The following is a 16160-nucleotide window of genomic DNA, read 5'->3' as shown; positions in this document are numbered from 1 at the left end:
AGGAGGAAGCAGGCTCCCTGTTGAGCAGAGAGCCCGACGGGGAGTGGGGACCTCCATCCGACGACCCTGAGATCATGACCCAAACTGAAGGCAGAGGCCTTAACCCACTGAGCCACCCAGGCGCCCCGAATAGCAGTAAACATTTACGGAACACTTTTTATATGAGCCAGACGATGTTCTGAGTGGTTTTTGTTTTGTTTTGTTTTGTTTTGTTTTACATGATCTCATTCTTTCTGTAGAACAACATTATAAGGCAGATATTATTATCACCCGCATCTTGTAGAGTGGAAAAGTGAGCCCCAAAGCGAACAATAACTTGCCCAAGATACCACAGTGCTTCATCGGAGAGCCAGGATTTGAACGTCTGTGAAACTAAATTAACTTAATTGATTGCTGTATGCCAGGAGCAGGGCTAAGTTTTATTCATGTGGTTTCTGTTTTCATCCCCACCTCAATTTAATTAATTAGGTATATTGTTCCCATTTTGTAGATAAATTAACTTAACTCTACATTGATTTTAAAAATAGTTTAGGCACTTTAGGATATACTAGTAGTTAGGTTGTAAGCAGGTTGATCTCTATCAAAAGATTAGTTCCATTTAAAAAAGACAAACGTTACTTAGCCACAAAATATGGAATAGTTCTTATTTATTTGCTTATTTGTTTATTTATTGAGAGAGAGAGTAGACATGGGGGGGGTTGGGGGAAGGGGCAGAGAGAAAGAGAGAGAATCTTAATGGTGGAGCTGACTGGGGGTTCCATCCCACCACCCTTAATTTATGATCTGAGCCAAAATCACGATTGGGTGCTTTGACGGACTGAACCCCCAGGCCCCAATAGTTAATATTTAAATGTGAAGAATTCCAGAGTATTATTATATCATAAAAACTTGAACAGAATATCACAAATTTCTGGGTATAATTTGATATTTCTGAGGGAAAGTAAACATTTTCAATCTGTGGTCATTTAGAATGCCTTAGTTTTTAAATCTTTTTTTTTTTTTTTTTTAAAGACTTTATTTATTTATTTGACAGACAGAGATCACACGTAGGCAGAGAGGCAGGCAGAGAGAGAGGGGGAAGCAGGCTCCCCGCTAAGCAGAGAGCCCAATGCGGGACTCGATCCCAGGACTCTGGGATCATGACCTGAGCCGAAGGCAGAGGCTTAACCCACTGAGCCACCCAGGCGCCCCTTAGTTTTTAAATCTTGATATTTATTATGCTCTAGTGTTTTCTAACGCTAAATATAGAGATTTTATGAATATAATTCTATTCCTATGCTCAGCTATTGTGTTTTCTAACAATTTCTCTTCTATTTTCAAGGATCAGTGGTCAACTGGTCAGGACAGGGGCTACAGAAATTAAGTCCAAACTTACCTTGTGAAGCTGATATTCATACTTTGATTCTGGATAAAAATCAGATTATTAAATTGGAAAATCTTGAGAAATGCCGACGATTAATACAGGTAGGTGTTGCCATCTGAAGAAATAGTTACACGTGTTTATTATTCTACAAAACAACAAAATAACCTAACAAAAAGTAACTTTGCAGTCCTAGAAAGCAGTAAATGTTACCGTAAATTTTTACATGACAGTTTTCCTTGAAGATGAACACATATGTGCCACATTTAAAATAGACTAGGAAAAGAAGTGTTAGAAAAACAAAACATTTTGTGTTGGCAAAACATTGTGTTGTTAGATAAGCTTTTACATCCTGGTGGAGGTGAAGAGTTCATTCATTCATTCTGTCAGCAAATGGCTATGGGGCTCCTCCCATATATCGGACCCTACTCAAGTAGTTGCTCTGTTAAAAATGTTTTGAACAGCTGGAGAGGGTCTGATTGCTCAGCTTTATGTGTATTTTCCATTGCTTAGGAACAACTTAGAACACTAACAATATCAAATAGTTAAACTATAGAGTATTTAGACAAAATATGTGAGAAGTTCAATATGAGTTTGTATATTTGGGAATGTTTGTTCATATAAACAAATCTTTTTAAAAAGTGAAAGTAATATGCATATTTTATTTCTAAGATAGTGGTATGTTTCGTTCTACAGTTGTCAGTGGCTAATAATCGTCTGGTGCGAATGATGGGTGTGGCCAAACTGACCCAACTCCGGGTGTTAAATTTGCCTCATAATAGCATTGGCTACGTGGAAGGGCTGAAGGACCTAGTACATTTGGAATGGCTGAATTTGGCAGGAAATAATCTGAAGGTGAATTGTTTCTTTTTTTCGTAGTTGCATTTTCTTTTTTTAATTTATAAAAATATTCACTGTAAAAAAAAATTCGCTATAAAAAAAATTCAAACAGTATAGAAATAAATAGAATAAGAAGTGAAAGTATCTACTCCCACTTCCCAGGGATAATTTTAGTTAACATAAACTGAAAAAAAGTTATTTTGAAACAAATATGCAGCATAATATTCTTTTATGACCAAAGAATCTATATTATACTTAGAAAAGTTGTCAAATAGTAAAATGAAATGTAGGGATACTATAGCATGCTGAGTTAAGCTCTAAGTAAATGTTTAATGGTATAGTAGAGAACATACTGTCTTAATAGTCAAGAGATCTGGATTCTAACCCTGCTTCCATCACTTAGTAACTCCGTATTTTTGTGTAATAAATATCTCCATGTCTTATCTTTTGATATGTTAGATAAGGGGACTCAGTTAAATGATACTAAGAGCTCGCTTGTTAATTTATGCTAGGTGCTGTTCTAGGCACCTTAACTATACTAACTCATTCAGTGTCATGGCAGGTTTGAAGTAGGTATAGTCGTTATGACTATTATGTAAATGCAAACTGAAATACAGAGAAGTAGAGTAACTTTCTTAAGGTCATATAGCCAGGAAGTTGCAGAGCCAGCATTTGAATCCGTGTAGTTTGACTTCCCTCTTAACTTGTAAACTCTGTACTACACCAGCTGTCATGGGTTATCACTAAGGTTTTTTCAAACTATAACTATCTGGGATGATATGATCCTCTCAAAGGGATAATGAAGGTAGAAGCTTGGTATATAACAACTTACCAAAATCTGTTATTACCACTTCTTCTTCCTTTTGCTAATCTCTGCTCATATCCTTCCAATAATAAGCAGAGGAGACAGGAGATTCAGCTATGAGGAACTAGGGAAGAATTTCATTTTTTGATTTTGTGTTCATGAACTAGTGTGATGCTTTTCTTGTGATAGGCCATGGAACAAATGAGTAGCTGTGCAGCTCTACAACACCTTGATTTATCAGACAATAACATACCCCAGATAGGTGATCTATCTAAATTGGTATCACTGAAGGTAAGTGTATCATTTCTGACATTTTCATATCATTTCTGACATTTTATCCTAATATACCAAAAGAAAGTGATCTGATTGGCCTAAAATCGGCCTACTCTGTATGAAGAACAGGTTGTATACATTATGATAAAATTTCTATTAGAGCACTAGAAATTAAGTATGCAATCCTTTATTTTTAGTTTCTATAATTTATTAATTTATTTTTATAATTGATTTATTTTAATTAAAACTGGTCATTGTAGTTAAGGTTAATTCTTATCTGTCATCCTATGAACATAAAGAAATCCCCTTTATGCCTAATCAGCCAATACTAATAGCTTTAGCTATATAATATGTAACATTTTGGTAAGATTGAGAGTAATCATTTGAGTCTGAATTTGATTCTTTTTTTTTGACACTTGAGAATCCTGTTTTTTGAGTAATAGGTATTACTACATTATCAAAAGTAACTTTGATTTAAAAAGTAAACCTGTAGCATATAGTACTTTTTATGGAGAGGAATTTATCATGCAGTCAAAATAAGTAACAGTTGCAATTACAGTTTCAAAAACATACAGGCTTTTTTCATATTTTTGGACCATTGGATATTATTAGCATCAGATAAACTCATTAAACCTTAGAAGCAGTATTATTAGAGCAACTTTGCCCACATTTTTAGCATAAATCATTTTTAGCAACAATTACTCTAAACAATTTGGTGTGCCCAGATAGAGGAAATTCAGATGAACTAAGGATTTTTTTTTTTTCTGGAATGATTATTTTATCAGAATCCTGGGTTTCAAAGCCTTCAGTTATTCTTCATTGTTGCTGACTTAATTTGAGTTAGCTTCATCTGCAAGTAGCATATTGTTCCTTCCTTAAGTTTTTAGTTTTCTAGAGAATGCAGTTATAAATTACAAGTTGTGGGTTACCTCTTTATCTTGGAAAATTTGCTTTATATCTGTTTTTTTTTTTTAAGCTTTTGTTTATTTATTTGACAGAAAGAAAGAGAGCACAAATAGGGGAAGCAGCAGACAGAGGGAGAGGGAGAGGGAGAAGCTGGCTTCCTGCTGAGCAGGGAACCTGATATGGGGCTTGATCCCAGGACCCTGGAATCATGACCTGAGCCGAAGGCAGATGCTTAATTGACTGAGCCACCTGGCGCCCCTATATGTGATTGTTTTAATGAATGTTTTCTTTCACTTTCCTTACCCTTTATTTTGATTGATTACTTTTTTTTAAGAGAGAGAGCCTGTGAGGAAGAGGGGGGAGAGGGAGAGAGAGACTCTTAAGCAGGCTCCACACCCAGTGCAGAGTCTGTCGTGGGGCTTGATCTCGCAACCCTAAGTTCATGACCTGAGCCGAAATCAAGAGTCAGACAGTTTACCATTTGAGCTATCCAAGTGCCCCTTGATTTTTTTTTTTTTTAAAGATTTTATTTTTAAGTAATCTCCACCCAACATGGGGCTAGAATTCACAACCCTGAAATCAAGAGTCACATGTTGTACTGACCGAGCCAGCCAAGCACCCCTATTTTGACTTTTTTTTTTTTTTTTTTAATTTATTTGACAGATAGATGACGAGTAGGCAGAGAGGCAGGCAGAGAGAGAGGAGGAGGCAGGCTCCCCGCTGAGCAGAGAGCCCGATGCGGGACTCGATCCCAGGACCCTGAGATCATGACCTGAGCTGAAGGCAGAGGCTTTAACCACTGAACCACCCAGGCGCCCCCCCTATTTTGACTTTTTAAAAAAAATTTTAGTAATTTATTTGACAGACACAGTGAGAGAGGGAACATAAGCTGGGGGAGTGGGAGAGAGAGAAGCAGGCTTCTGCTGAGCAGGGAGCCGATGCGGGACTCGATCCAGGACCCTGGGATCAGGTCCTGAGCCAAAGGCAGACGCCAGACGACTGAGCCACCCAGGCACCCCTATTTTGACTTTTTTAAAAAAGATTTTATTTATTTGTCAGAGGGAGAGAGAACACAAGCAGGAGGAACAGCAGAGGGAGAGGGAGAAAAGGCTCCCTGCTGAGCAGAGAGTCCAATGTGGGACTCAATCCCAGGACCCTGGGATCATGACCTGAGCCCAAGCCAGACCTTTAACCAACTGAGCCACCCAGGCAACTGCTATTTTAATGTTTTAAAAGGAAATGAACAATATGTTGGAAATTGCTCAAGTTTTAATAATTTAAATCTCAAAAAATGCTTGTTACCACACCAAGCATGTGTTCTTGGACAAATCTTTAAACTTTCTTGAGCTTAGAATGTGGACATGAATTGGATGATCTGATCCAACATGAGTTGGATCAGAATACCACCTAGGACCCTTGTAGCATTAATAGTTTTTGCTGTAAGTGAAGAAAAGTATAATAAAATAGGTTCCTTTATTTTTATCTGCATTATTTGGTTATGTCAAAGTAGATAAATAGTAATCTTTTCATTTGTAATTCATCCTGTTTTTACTTTCAAGACCCTGCTTTTACATGGAAACATCATCACCTCTCTTAGAATGGCACCTGCTTATCTACCCAGAAGTCTTGCTATACTTTCCTTGGCAGAAAATGAAATTCGGGACTTAAATGAGGTAAAATTTGAGGGTATTCTGTGGGATCCAGGAAGCTGCAAAGTACGGAAGAAACTCAGGAGAAAGTTGTGAGCTCACTTGTAAACTCAGCATCTTGGAAGACAGTGCCAAAAAGATGAAACACTTGACTCAAGATGATTGTTGTTTTTTCTTTCTACTTTTTCCTAATGTCAGTGGGTCATTAAGGCTCAATTTCCTTTGTAGTGCTGCAACTGTTACTCCATTTGGAACTGATCTGTGGTAGAGTTATATCTACATTAAAAGGATCAGAAAGGGATACTGTGCACCTTTCTCTGGCTGCTATTATGTTTTCAAAATAGGATTTTTTCTGTTAGGAAACAGTGCTGGTACTTTGTAAGGTATTTTGTGCTGCAACGACAGATGGCCATGTTGATGGAATTTTGGAAGTCGGTGGATAATGTTAAGAGTGTTATGTGTTGCCTTTCAGAACAAGAGGGAAATTGTTACATTCTCAAACTGCCAAAGATGTGTACTCAAAGCAAGCCCTGTGCTTAATACTAAATAGTCCATTTCATTCAACAAAGATATCCTTTATTCCAGATCTCTTTCTTGGCATCCTTAACTGAATTGGAACAGTTATCCATCATGAACAACCCTTGTGTGATGGCAACACCATCCATTCCAGGATTTGACTATCGGCCATACATTGTCAGCTGGTGCTTAAACCTCAGAGTCCTAGATGGTTACGTGATTTCTCAGAAGGAAAGGTGAATATGACCTCTTCAATGTCACATTTATGATGGAAAAGAAAAGACCATTTCTAGCTTACTACAGATTACTAAACTATTTCTTAAAATGTGCATTTAGAGGGGCGCCTGGGTGGCTCAGTGGGTTAAAGCCTCTGCCTTCGGCTCAGGTCATGATCCCAGGGTCCTGGGATCAAGCCCCGCATCGGGCTCTCTGCTCAGCAGGGAGCCTGCTTCCTCCTCTCTCTCTGCCTGCTTCTCTGCCTACTTGTGATCTCTCTCTGTCTGTCAAATAAATAAATAAAATCTTTTAAAAAAATGTGCATTTAGAAATTAAGATCATTAGTGCAATCATATAGCAAACTATATGCTTGTCATTTAGGATTTTCTGTCCTTTCTAAGAAAGGAAAAGAAATATCAGTCTGAGAGGTTCGGGCCAGTGAGTTTAACCTAATGCCCAACATACAACAATTTGATTTCTGAGAGTTCTTTTGTTTATTGGTTGTTTGTGGGGCTTAGAGCATTTTCTGTAGAAATTATATTATACTCGAGTGGAGGAGGGTGGGAGGGGTGGGGTGGCAGGGTGATGGACATTGGGGAGGGTATGTGCTATGGTAAGTGCTGTGAATTGTGTAAGACTGATGAATCACAGACCTGTACCCCTGAAACAAATAACATATTGTATGTTAATTAAAAAAATTATATTATGGATGCTGTCTAGGGTCTTAGATCAATCCCACAAAAGCTTCTAATCCATCTTATATATAAGGACAGTATTAGTAATACGACTTGGGGTGCCTCAGTTGCTTAGCTGGTTAAGCATCTGACTCTTGGTTTTTGGATCAGGTTATGATCTCAGGGTTGTGGGTTCAGGCCCCGTGTTGGGTTCTGCACTGAGCGTGGAGCCTGCTTGAGATTCTCTCCCTTTCCTTCTGCTTCCCTCTCTCTCTGTCTGCTTCTCTGCTTACTTGTGATCTCTGTCTGCCAAATAAATAAATAAATAAATAATCTGAAAAAAAAAATAAAACAATTCTGGAAGTATTCTAAGGGAGAGCTCTTGTTATTAAAATTCACTGCCTGAGCAGTGTTCAGAACATTTTCCTGGTCAACCTTGGAAATTCCTGAAGGATAGAAAGGAATTTCCAGTTTTTTGTTTCTACCCAGCCTGTTATTAGCAGGGAACATCCAGATTAAACATTTTCTTCATTATGACTAAGCCAGCCAGGCACCATGAAAAGTATCCTGGGTGCTTTGATGACTTCAGGTAGCCAGATTTTGAGTATGTGTGTCACTGGAAAGATAATTTGAGCAGTCACTCACCCTGTTGGTGCTATGGCTGAGTGCTATCTCAGATAGAGGCATACCTGTGGAAAGACCACACCCTTGTGTAGCACCTCAGTATTTGGAGTTCTTTCTGAATTTGTTTCCATCTCTGACTATTTCCAGGACTTAGGCCCAAGCTACACCTCTGTTGTTTAGTTGGAGATGAGAATTTAGGGAGCAGAACTTGGAAGATGTTTCTTTTTTGAAAGGATTTAAAAATACATACAGAAATGGAGAAGAGTACCATAATGAACACCTAAATACCCACCATGCCACTTCAACAATTACCAACTTAGCCAGTCTTGTTTCATGGATCCCCACATTTTTGGTTGGCTTTATTTATTTATTTATATATTTATTTATTTATATGTATTTTTAAGATTTATTTATTTGAGAGAGAGTGCAAGAGAGAACATGAGTAGAGGGGAGAGGCAGAGTGAGAGGGAGAAGGACACCTGCTGAGTAAGGAACCCGACATGGGGCTCAGTCCTCCATCCGAGGACACTGAGATCATGATTTGAGCCAAAGGCAGTTGCTTAACCAGCTGAGCCACCCAGGTGGCCCTGTTGGAGTATTTTTAAAGCAAATACCAGGTATCATTTCATCTAATACTCCTTTTTTTTTTTTTTTAAGATTTTATTTATTTATTTGACAGGAATCACAAGTAGGCAGAGAGGCGGGAAGAGAGAGAGGGGAAGCAGGCTTCCCCCTGAGCAGAGAGTCCTACTTGGGGCTTGATCCCAGGACCCTGAGATCGTGACCTGAGCCAAAGGCTGAGACTTATCCCCCTGAGCCACCCAGGTGCCCCATAATACTCTTTTTTTTTTTTTTTAAATGAGAAAGCAGATTATCTTGTTCTAGTTTTTAAAACTCAAACCTTTAAAAAAGATATTATTTATTTTAGTGAGAGATAGTGAGTGTGGGCAGGGAGTGGGGCAGGAGTGGGAGAGAGTCTCAAACCTTAGAGCCCAACGTAGGGCTTGATCTGAAGAACCTGAGATCATGACCTGCCCCAAAATCAAGTCAGATGCTTGACTGATTGAGCCACTCAGTTGCCCCAAGAACAGACTGTTTTAAATTTTCTCTCCTAATAGTTGTTACTTATGTTACGTTATGTAAATTTTTCCTTCAATTTCAAGAGAAGAATCATATTCCAGTGGTTTGAAATTAATATGTTAGAGCTGAATGAATTTTAATTTTTTCTTTGAATTATCAATGATGTTTTAATGGGCAAGGAGATTGTTTTATCCTAGGAGAATATTTTATGGATTAATAAACTTGTGTAATGTTATGTTTATTGATGAATGATAAGCAAAATCAGAGAAACAGATATTACAGTAGTTGATGCTCTGCAGATTGTGATTTTCCTCACACACTTAAAACTGAATATTCAAGTCAGAACTTTGTTCCTCTCCTTATTTTCGCTTTTCTTTCCTTCCCAACTACAAATGATCTATAACTTGGAAATTTTGCTTGCTGGCTAACATTAAAGTTGGTGATTATCCTTTACTCGCATGGACCTTTTTTGGGAACATTGTTCAACAAGCCATTTGCTTGGTAGGAGAACTTACAGAAATTTAGAGCAGATATCCACATTCTGAGTGGTTTTTTTTTTTTTTTTTTTAAGAGAGCATCAAAGCCAGTGAGTGCAGATAGGGGGAGGTGTACAGGGAGAGGGAGAGAGCAGGCTCCATGCCTAGTGCATAGCCTGACTCAGGGCTTGATCCCATGACCCTGAGCTGAAATCAAGGGTTGGATGCTTAACTGAGCCACCCAGGTGCCCTGATCTTTATTTAATACATAGACTCATTAGTGGAAGAAATACTTTGAATTACTTTTATTAGGTAGAATAAAATTTTTATCTTTAGACTAAGATTAGGATTCTGTGAGTTCAGTTAATCCGTTAGGCATACCTCATATCTCATTGTTAGAAAACAGCTTTTCCTTTCTTGTGGTGATGGCAAATCACAGAAAACTAATCTCATTTTATTTTATTTGCACCATGACTCTTTTGCATGATTTAACCAGTTATCAAAGGCCAGTTTCATTTCAGTCTATAATAGAACTTGGGTAGCTTGACAGTTTTGGACTGTATAGTTTGTATGATGTGGATACCTTAATATCAAGGTCCAAGTAAATGGTTGTGGATTGAAAGTGATTTCGAAACTATTTAATGCCAAGTTAATGCTATAACAATAAACCATACCAAAATGATCCAACCTCAACTTTAGGTTGAGGGGTAGATTTAAGAATGGTGAAAGTGAATGGGTGTCTGGGTGGCTCAGTGGGTTAAGCCTCTGCCTTCAGCTCAGGTCATGATCTCAGGGTCCTGGGCTAGAGCCCCGCATCAGGCTCTCTGCTGAGCAGGGAGCCTGCTTCCTCACCTCCTGCCTCCTGCTCTGCTGATTTGTGATCTCTCTTTCTCTCTCTGTCAAATAAATAAATAAAATCCTTAAAAAATTAAAAAAAAAAAGTGGTGAAATTGAAGCAATGGTATGTTAATTAAAAAAATTAAAATAAATATGTAAAAGTAAACAGTAGTATAATGACCTCCCATGAATCCATCATCCAACTTCAACAGTTGACAGCTCACGGCCAACCTTGTCGTCTATACCTTTATCCATTCCCTGTTCTCCTATATTATTTTCAAGCAAATCTCAAAGTACATGTAATTTCAACTGTGAATATTTCAGCATGTATCTCTAAAAGATGAAGGCTCTGGGGACACCTGGGTGGCTCAGATGGTTAAGCTTCTGCTTTCGGCTCAAGTCATGATACCAGGGTCCTGGGATTGAGTCCCGCATTGGGCTCCCTGCTCAGCGGGGAGCCTGCTTCTCCCTCTCCCTCTGCTGCTCCCCTTGCATGTGCTCTCTCTCTCTCTGTTAAATAAATAAATAAAATATTGGGGCGCCTGGGTGGCTTAGTGGGTTAGAGCCTCTGCCTTTGGCATAGGTCGTGATCCCAGGGTCCTGGGATTGAGCCCTGCATCGGGCTCTCTGCTGGGCAGGGAGCCTGCTTCCCCCCTAAAAAAAAAAACACAAAAAACAAAACAAAAACCTAAAAAATAAATAAATAAATAAATAAATAAAGGATAAAGGCTCTTAATGAAATAACTTCAATACTATTATCACATCTCAAAAATTTCACAATTCCTTAGTAATATCAGGTATTATTAGTTCAGTGCTTATGTTTCTAAAAGTCCTCATAAATGCAGTTTTTAAATGGTTTTTTTGGAAACAGGATCCAAATAAGACTCCCCATTGGATTTGGTTGATGTATCTTTTAAATTTTCTTGCTTTTTTAGTGACTTAAAACTTTGATTTGTTATTGAATGCTCCATGGGTTGGCCATGCGTATTCGGTGGTTCTCATGTGCTTGTGGTACGATCACACAGAGCTTGGCTGGGTGTCCAAGATGATGCTTTTAAATCTCTGTTAATTTATAGGTTTCTTCTCTTTCTTTTTTTTTTTTTTTAAAGATTTTATTTATTTATTTGACACACAGAGAGAGATCACAAGTAGGCAGAGAGGCAGGCAGAGAGAGAGGAAGAAGCAGGCTCCCTGCTGAGCAGAGAGCCCGATGTGGGGCTCGATCCCAGGACCCTGGGATCATGACCTGAGCCAAAGGCAGAGGCTTTAACCCACTGATCCACCTAGGCGCCCCTAGGTTTCTTCTCTTTCATTTTCTTTGCTTTCTTTTCTCTTTTTTGGTTGTTGTTGAAAAAAATGAGATTATATGTCCTGTAGAGTTTCCCACTGTACCTATTTTGCTGACTAAATCCCTGTGTCCCTTCTTATATTTCCTGTAAATTGGTCGGAGGATGTGGAGGTTTCATCAGATTTAGGCTTTTTAGTGGAGAGGACCACTTTTGGGTTCTGTCAAGAGACACACACACACACACACACACACACACACATATTCAGTGTTTGGTTGTCCTTCATGTTTTTAGTAGCTATTAATGATCAATGCCTAAAACTATTAATTCATTCACTGAGAGCTTCAAAATGGTGAGATTTTATTTTTTTAATTTTTAAATTTTTTAACTTAATTTTATTTTTTCAGTGTTCCAAGAGAAATGGTGAGATTTTAATCCATTCATTTTATTAGCTGGAATACCTCTATGGAGTAACTATTTGGTCCTTCCTGGTATGGATTGTATAGGAAAGATAGAATTATTGATATTGAATTCTTACTCTTTATTTAACCAGTTTTTAAAAGTAATGAGTTGATGGTTCACTAGCATCCTCTAGCTGTGACCAATTAGCTTTTTTTTTTTTTACTGTCCTTACGAATTAATGGATTTAAATGTAATTGATATATTTACGTACTTTAGTTTGATGGTGAATAGAGGGAATACTCATTGCTTCTTTGAAAATAATTTAAAGGGGTGCCTGGGTGGCTCAGTGGATTAAGCCGCTGCCTTCAGCTCAGGTCATGATCTCCGGGTCCTGGGATCGAGCCCCGCATCGGGCTCTCTGCTCAGCAGGGAGCCTGCTTCTCCCCACACTCTCTGCCTGACTCTCTGCCTACTTATGATCTCTCTCTCTGTCAAATAAATAAATAAAACCTATGAAAATAATTTAAAGATATTTGGAGCTGTGAGTGCAACTCTGTGGAAGTGCCCCTAAGCGAGAACAGAGATTTAAAACATTAGAAGAGTAAAGGGAGTGAATCAGAAGGAAAGATTAAGAAAAAAAAAAAACAAACTTAACTGAATTTTATTTATGAAAATCATCCAGTGATGCTGTAAGTTAAGAAGGAAGATCATTGTTGCTTCAAAATGTATCTATGCTGGTGTCATATCATCTATTGTTTGTTCCCCACTTCCAGTTTGAAAGCTGAATGGCTCTACAGTCAAGGCAAGGGGAGAGCATATCGGCCAGGCCAGCATATCCAGCTTGTGCAGTATCTGGCTACTGTCTGTCCTCTAACTTCCACACTGGGTCTTCAAACTGCAGAGGATGCCAAACTAGAGAAGATTCTGAGCAAACAGAGGTAAGCCCCTTTATTTGTAGCACCTGATAATTCACAAGTAGAAATATCTCTCAGTCTTTTCTGCATGGTTAGTAGGACTGGGGCAAGTGCTGTGACCCACATTTCTGGGCACTCAAGCTCCTTGTCACTGCAGCAGTCATGCAGGGGAACTAAACTGTGCAGTGCCGTCCAGCCTGCTTTACAGCAGGTGCGTTGTTAGTCATTTCCTGAGTGGGGAGAGCTGAGCAGTGTGGAGACTGGGGTTTTTTTAAAATATATTTGTCCTTTAACATAGTTGTTTCATATGGGTTCTTTAATACTAACATTAAGAAGTGAAGCTAGAAGCGTGTACTAGTCACTTCTTTATCAGAGAGTCTGCCTTTGAGTGTTTGTGCATGTGTGTGACTATGAGGCTGTCTATGTGATTGTGATTTAACCTTTTTATCCAATACTTTCAAACTTGACTTTGTAATTTGGTGGTGATAAAAGATACCTACTTTGAAAACTTAAATCTCTACCTCTTTGACAGGATTATGTAAGAAGCAGGAAAACTTTCTTTTTGTGGTTTGTGTTAAGTCACATCAGATGTTACTAATTTTTAGGTTTCACCAGAGACAATTGATGAACCAAAGCCAAAGTGAAGAGCTAGCCTCTCTTGCTCCTGTTGAAACAAAAGCACCCCTTGTACCTGAGCATTCAAGCCCTGTTCAAGATGGCCAGATAGTCCAGGAAAGCGGTATGAAATTGATCGATCTATGGTCCTTTTTCTCCAAGTTGTTCCATCTGTTCAGTACCATAAAAGGGAAATAAATACATATTTTCATAATTTTTCGTTTGTTGACTTAAGTGAACATTTAGGTCTTATATTTTATGTATGTATATATACAGACACACATGTAAAATTACTATATTTTAAAGTGTTAATTTTTATTATTTTTGTCACAATAATTTTTTTTTTGAGATTAAAAAAAATTAACATATAATGTATTATTAGCCCCAGGGGTACAGGTCTGTGAATCGCCAGGTTTACATACTTCATAGCACATACCTTCCCCAATGTCCATAACTCTACCACTCTCTCCCTACCCCCCTCCCCCCGGCAACCCTCAGTTTGTTTTGTGAGATTAAGAGTCTCTTATGGTTTGTCTCCCTCCTGATCCCATCTTGTTTCATTTATTCTTTTCCTACCTCCCAAACTCCCCACGTTGCCTCTTCCTCATATCAGGGAGATCATATGATAATTGTCTTTCTCTGATTGACTTATTTCACTAAGCATAATACCCTGTAGTTCCATTCGCGTCATCATTTTTTTTGGATGGCTGCATAGTATTCCATTGTATATATATTACCACATCTTCTTTATCCATTCATCTGTTGATGGACATTTAGGTTCTTTCCATAGTTTGGCTATTGCGGACATCGTTGCTATAAACATTCGGGTGCACGTGCCCGTTTGGATCACTACATTTGTATCTTTAGGGTAAATACCCAGTAGTGCAATTGCTGGGTCCTAGGGTAGCTCTATTTTCAACTTTTTGAGGAACCACCATGCTGTTTTCCAGAGTCGTTGCACCAGCTTGCATTCCCACCAAGAGTGTAGGAGGGTTCCCCTTTCTCCGCATCCTTGCCAGCATCTGTCGTTTCCTGACTTGTTAATTTAGCCATTCTAACTGGTGTGAGGTAGTATCTTATTATGGTTTTGATTTGTATTTCCCTGATGCCGAGTGATGTGGAGCACTTTTTCATGTGTCTGTTGGCCATTTGGATGTCTTCTTTGCAGAAATGTCTGTTCATGTCCTCTGCCCATTTCTTGATTGGATTATTTGTTCTTTGGGTGTTGAGTTTGATAAGCTCTTTATAGATTTTGGATGCTAGCTCTTTATCTGATATGTCATTTGCAAATACCTTCTCCCATTCTGTCAGTTGTCTTTTGGTTTTGTTAACTGTTTCCTTTGCTGTGCAAAAGCTTCTGATCTTGACAAAGTCCCAATAGTTCATTTTTGCCCTTGCTTCCCTTGCCTTTGGCGATATTCCTAGAAAGAAGTTACTGCGGCTGAGGTCGAAGAGGCTGCTACCTGTGTTCTCCTCAAGGATTTTGATGGATTCCTTTCTCACATTGAGGTCCTTCATCCATTTTGAGTCTATTTTTGTGTGTGGTGTAAGGAAATGGTCCAGTTTCATTTTTCTGCTTGTGGCTGTCCAATTTTTCCAACATCATTTGTTGAAGAGACTGTCTTTTTTCCATTGGACATTCTTTCCTGCTTTGTCGAAGATTAGTTGACCATAGAGGTGAGGGTCTATTTCTAGGCTCTCTGTTCTGTTCCATCGATCTATGTGTCTGTTTTTGTGCCAGTACCATAGTGTCTTGATGACTCCTTTGTAATAGAGCTTAGAGTCTGGAATTGTGATGCCCCCAACTTTGGCTTTCTTTTTCAATATTCCTCTAGTTATTTGAGGTCTTTTCTGGTCCCATACAAATTTTAGGGTAATTTGTTCCACTTCTTGGAAAAAAAATGGATGGGATTTTGATAGGGATTGCATTAAATGTGTAGATTGCTTTAGGTAGCATAGACATTTTCACAATATTTGTTCTTCCAATCCATGAGCATGGAATATTTTTCCATTTCTTTGTGTCTTCCTCAATTTCTTTCATGAGTACTTTATAGTTTTCTGAGTACAGATTCTTTGCCTCTTTGGTTAGATTTATTCTTACGTATATTATGGTTTTGGGTGCACTTGTCAATGGGATTGACTCCTTAATTTCTTTTTCTTCTGTCTTGTTGTTGGTGTAAAGAAATGCAACTGAGTTCTGTGCATTGATTTTACATCCTGACACTTTACTGAATTCCTGTACATTCTAGCAGATTTAGAGTGGAGTCTTTACGGTTTTCCACATAGAGTCTCATATCATCTGCAAAGAGTGATAGTTTGACTTCTTCTTTGCCAGTTTGGATGCCTTTAATTTCTTTTTGTTGTCTGATTGCTGAGGCTAGGACTTCTAATACTATGTTGAATAGCAGTGGTGATAATGGACATCCCTGCCATGTGCCTGACCTTAGCGGAAAAGCTCTTAGTTTTTCTCCATTGAGAATGATACTCATGGTGGGTTTTTCATAGATGGCTTTGATGATATTGAGGTGTGTACCCTCTATCCCTACACTTTGAAGAGTTTTGATCAGGAAAGGATGCTGTACTTTGTCAAATGCTTTTTCAAGAAAATCACACTGGGAAGACGAGGTAAAGGAAAGAAAATGGGGAGGAGCATCCAGGAGCCGCCAGTACTGCCTCAGGACGGAGGG

At 38.5% G+C, this 16160-nt stretch overlaps 1 protein-coding gene across 3 annotated transcripts in view; it reads left to right on the top strand.

Moving 5' to 3' along the window:
- LOC111147388 (centrosomal protein 97) overlaps positions 1 to 16160 on the top strand; it is a 45413-nt gene that overhangs the window by 20357 nt on the left and 8896 nt on the right. For all 3 annotated transcript variants that reach the window (XM_022503395.1, XM_022503410.1, XM_022503402.1), the window contains 7 exons: positions 1322 to 1464; positions 2057 to 2215; positions 3195 to 3296; positions 5744 to 5857; positions 6419 to 6585; positions 12718 to 12882; positions 13464 to 13597. In XM_022503395.1, the coding sequence (XP_022359103.1) occupies positions 1322 to 1464; positions 2057 to 2215; positions 3195 to 3296; positions 5744 to 5857; positions 6419 to 6585; positions 12718 to 12882; positions 13464 to 13597 (984 nt within the window). The remainder of the gene's footprint in view (positions 1 to 1321; positions 1465 to 2056; positions 2216 to 3194; positions 3297 to 5743; positions 5858 to 6418; positions 6586 to 12717; positions 12883 to 13463; positions 13598 to 16160) is intronic.

Source organism: Enhydra lutris, unplaced genomic scaffold (genome assembly GCF_002288905.1).
Source record: "Enhydra lutris kenyoni isolate GAN:26980312 unplaced genomic scaffold, ASM228890v2 scaffoldscaffold2, whole genome shotgun sequence".
In the NCBI taxonomy this organism is placed as follows: domain Eukaryota; kingdom Metazoa; phylum Chordata; class Mammalia; order Carnivora; family Mustelidae; genus Enhydra; species Enhydra lutris.
This window is presented reverse-complemented; position numbering and strand designations above follow the sequence as displayed.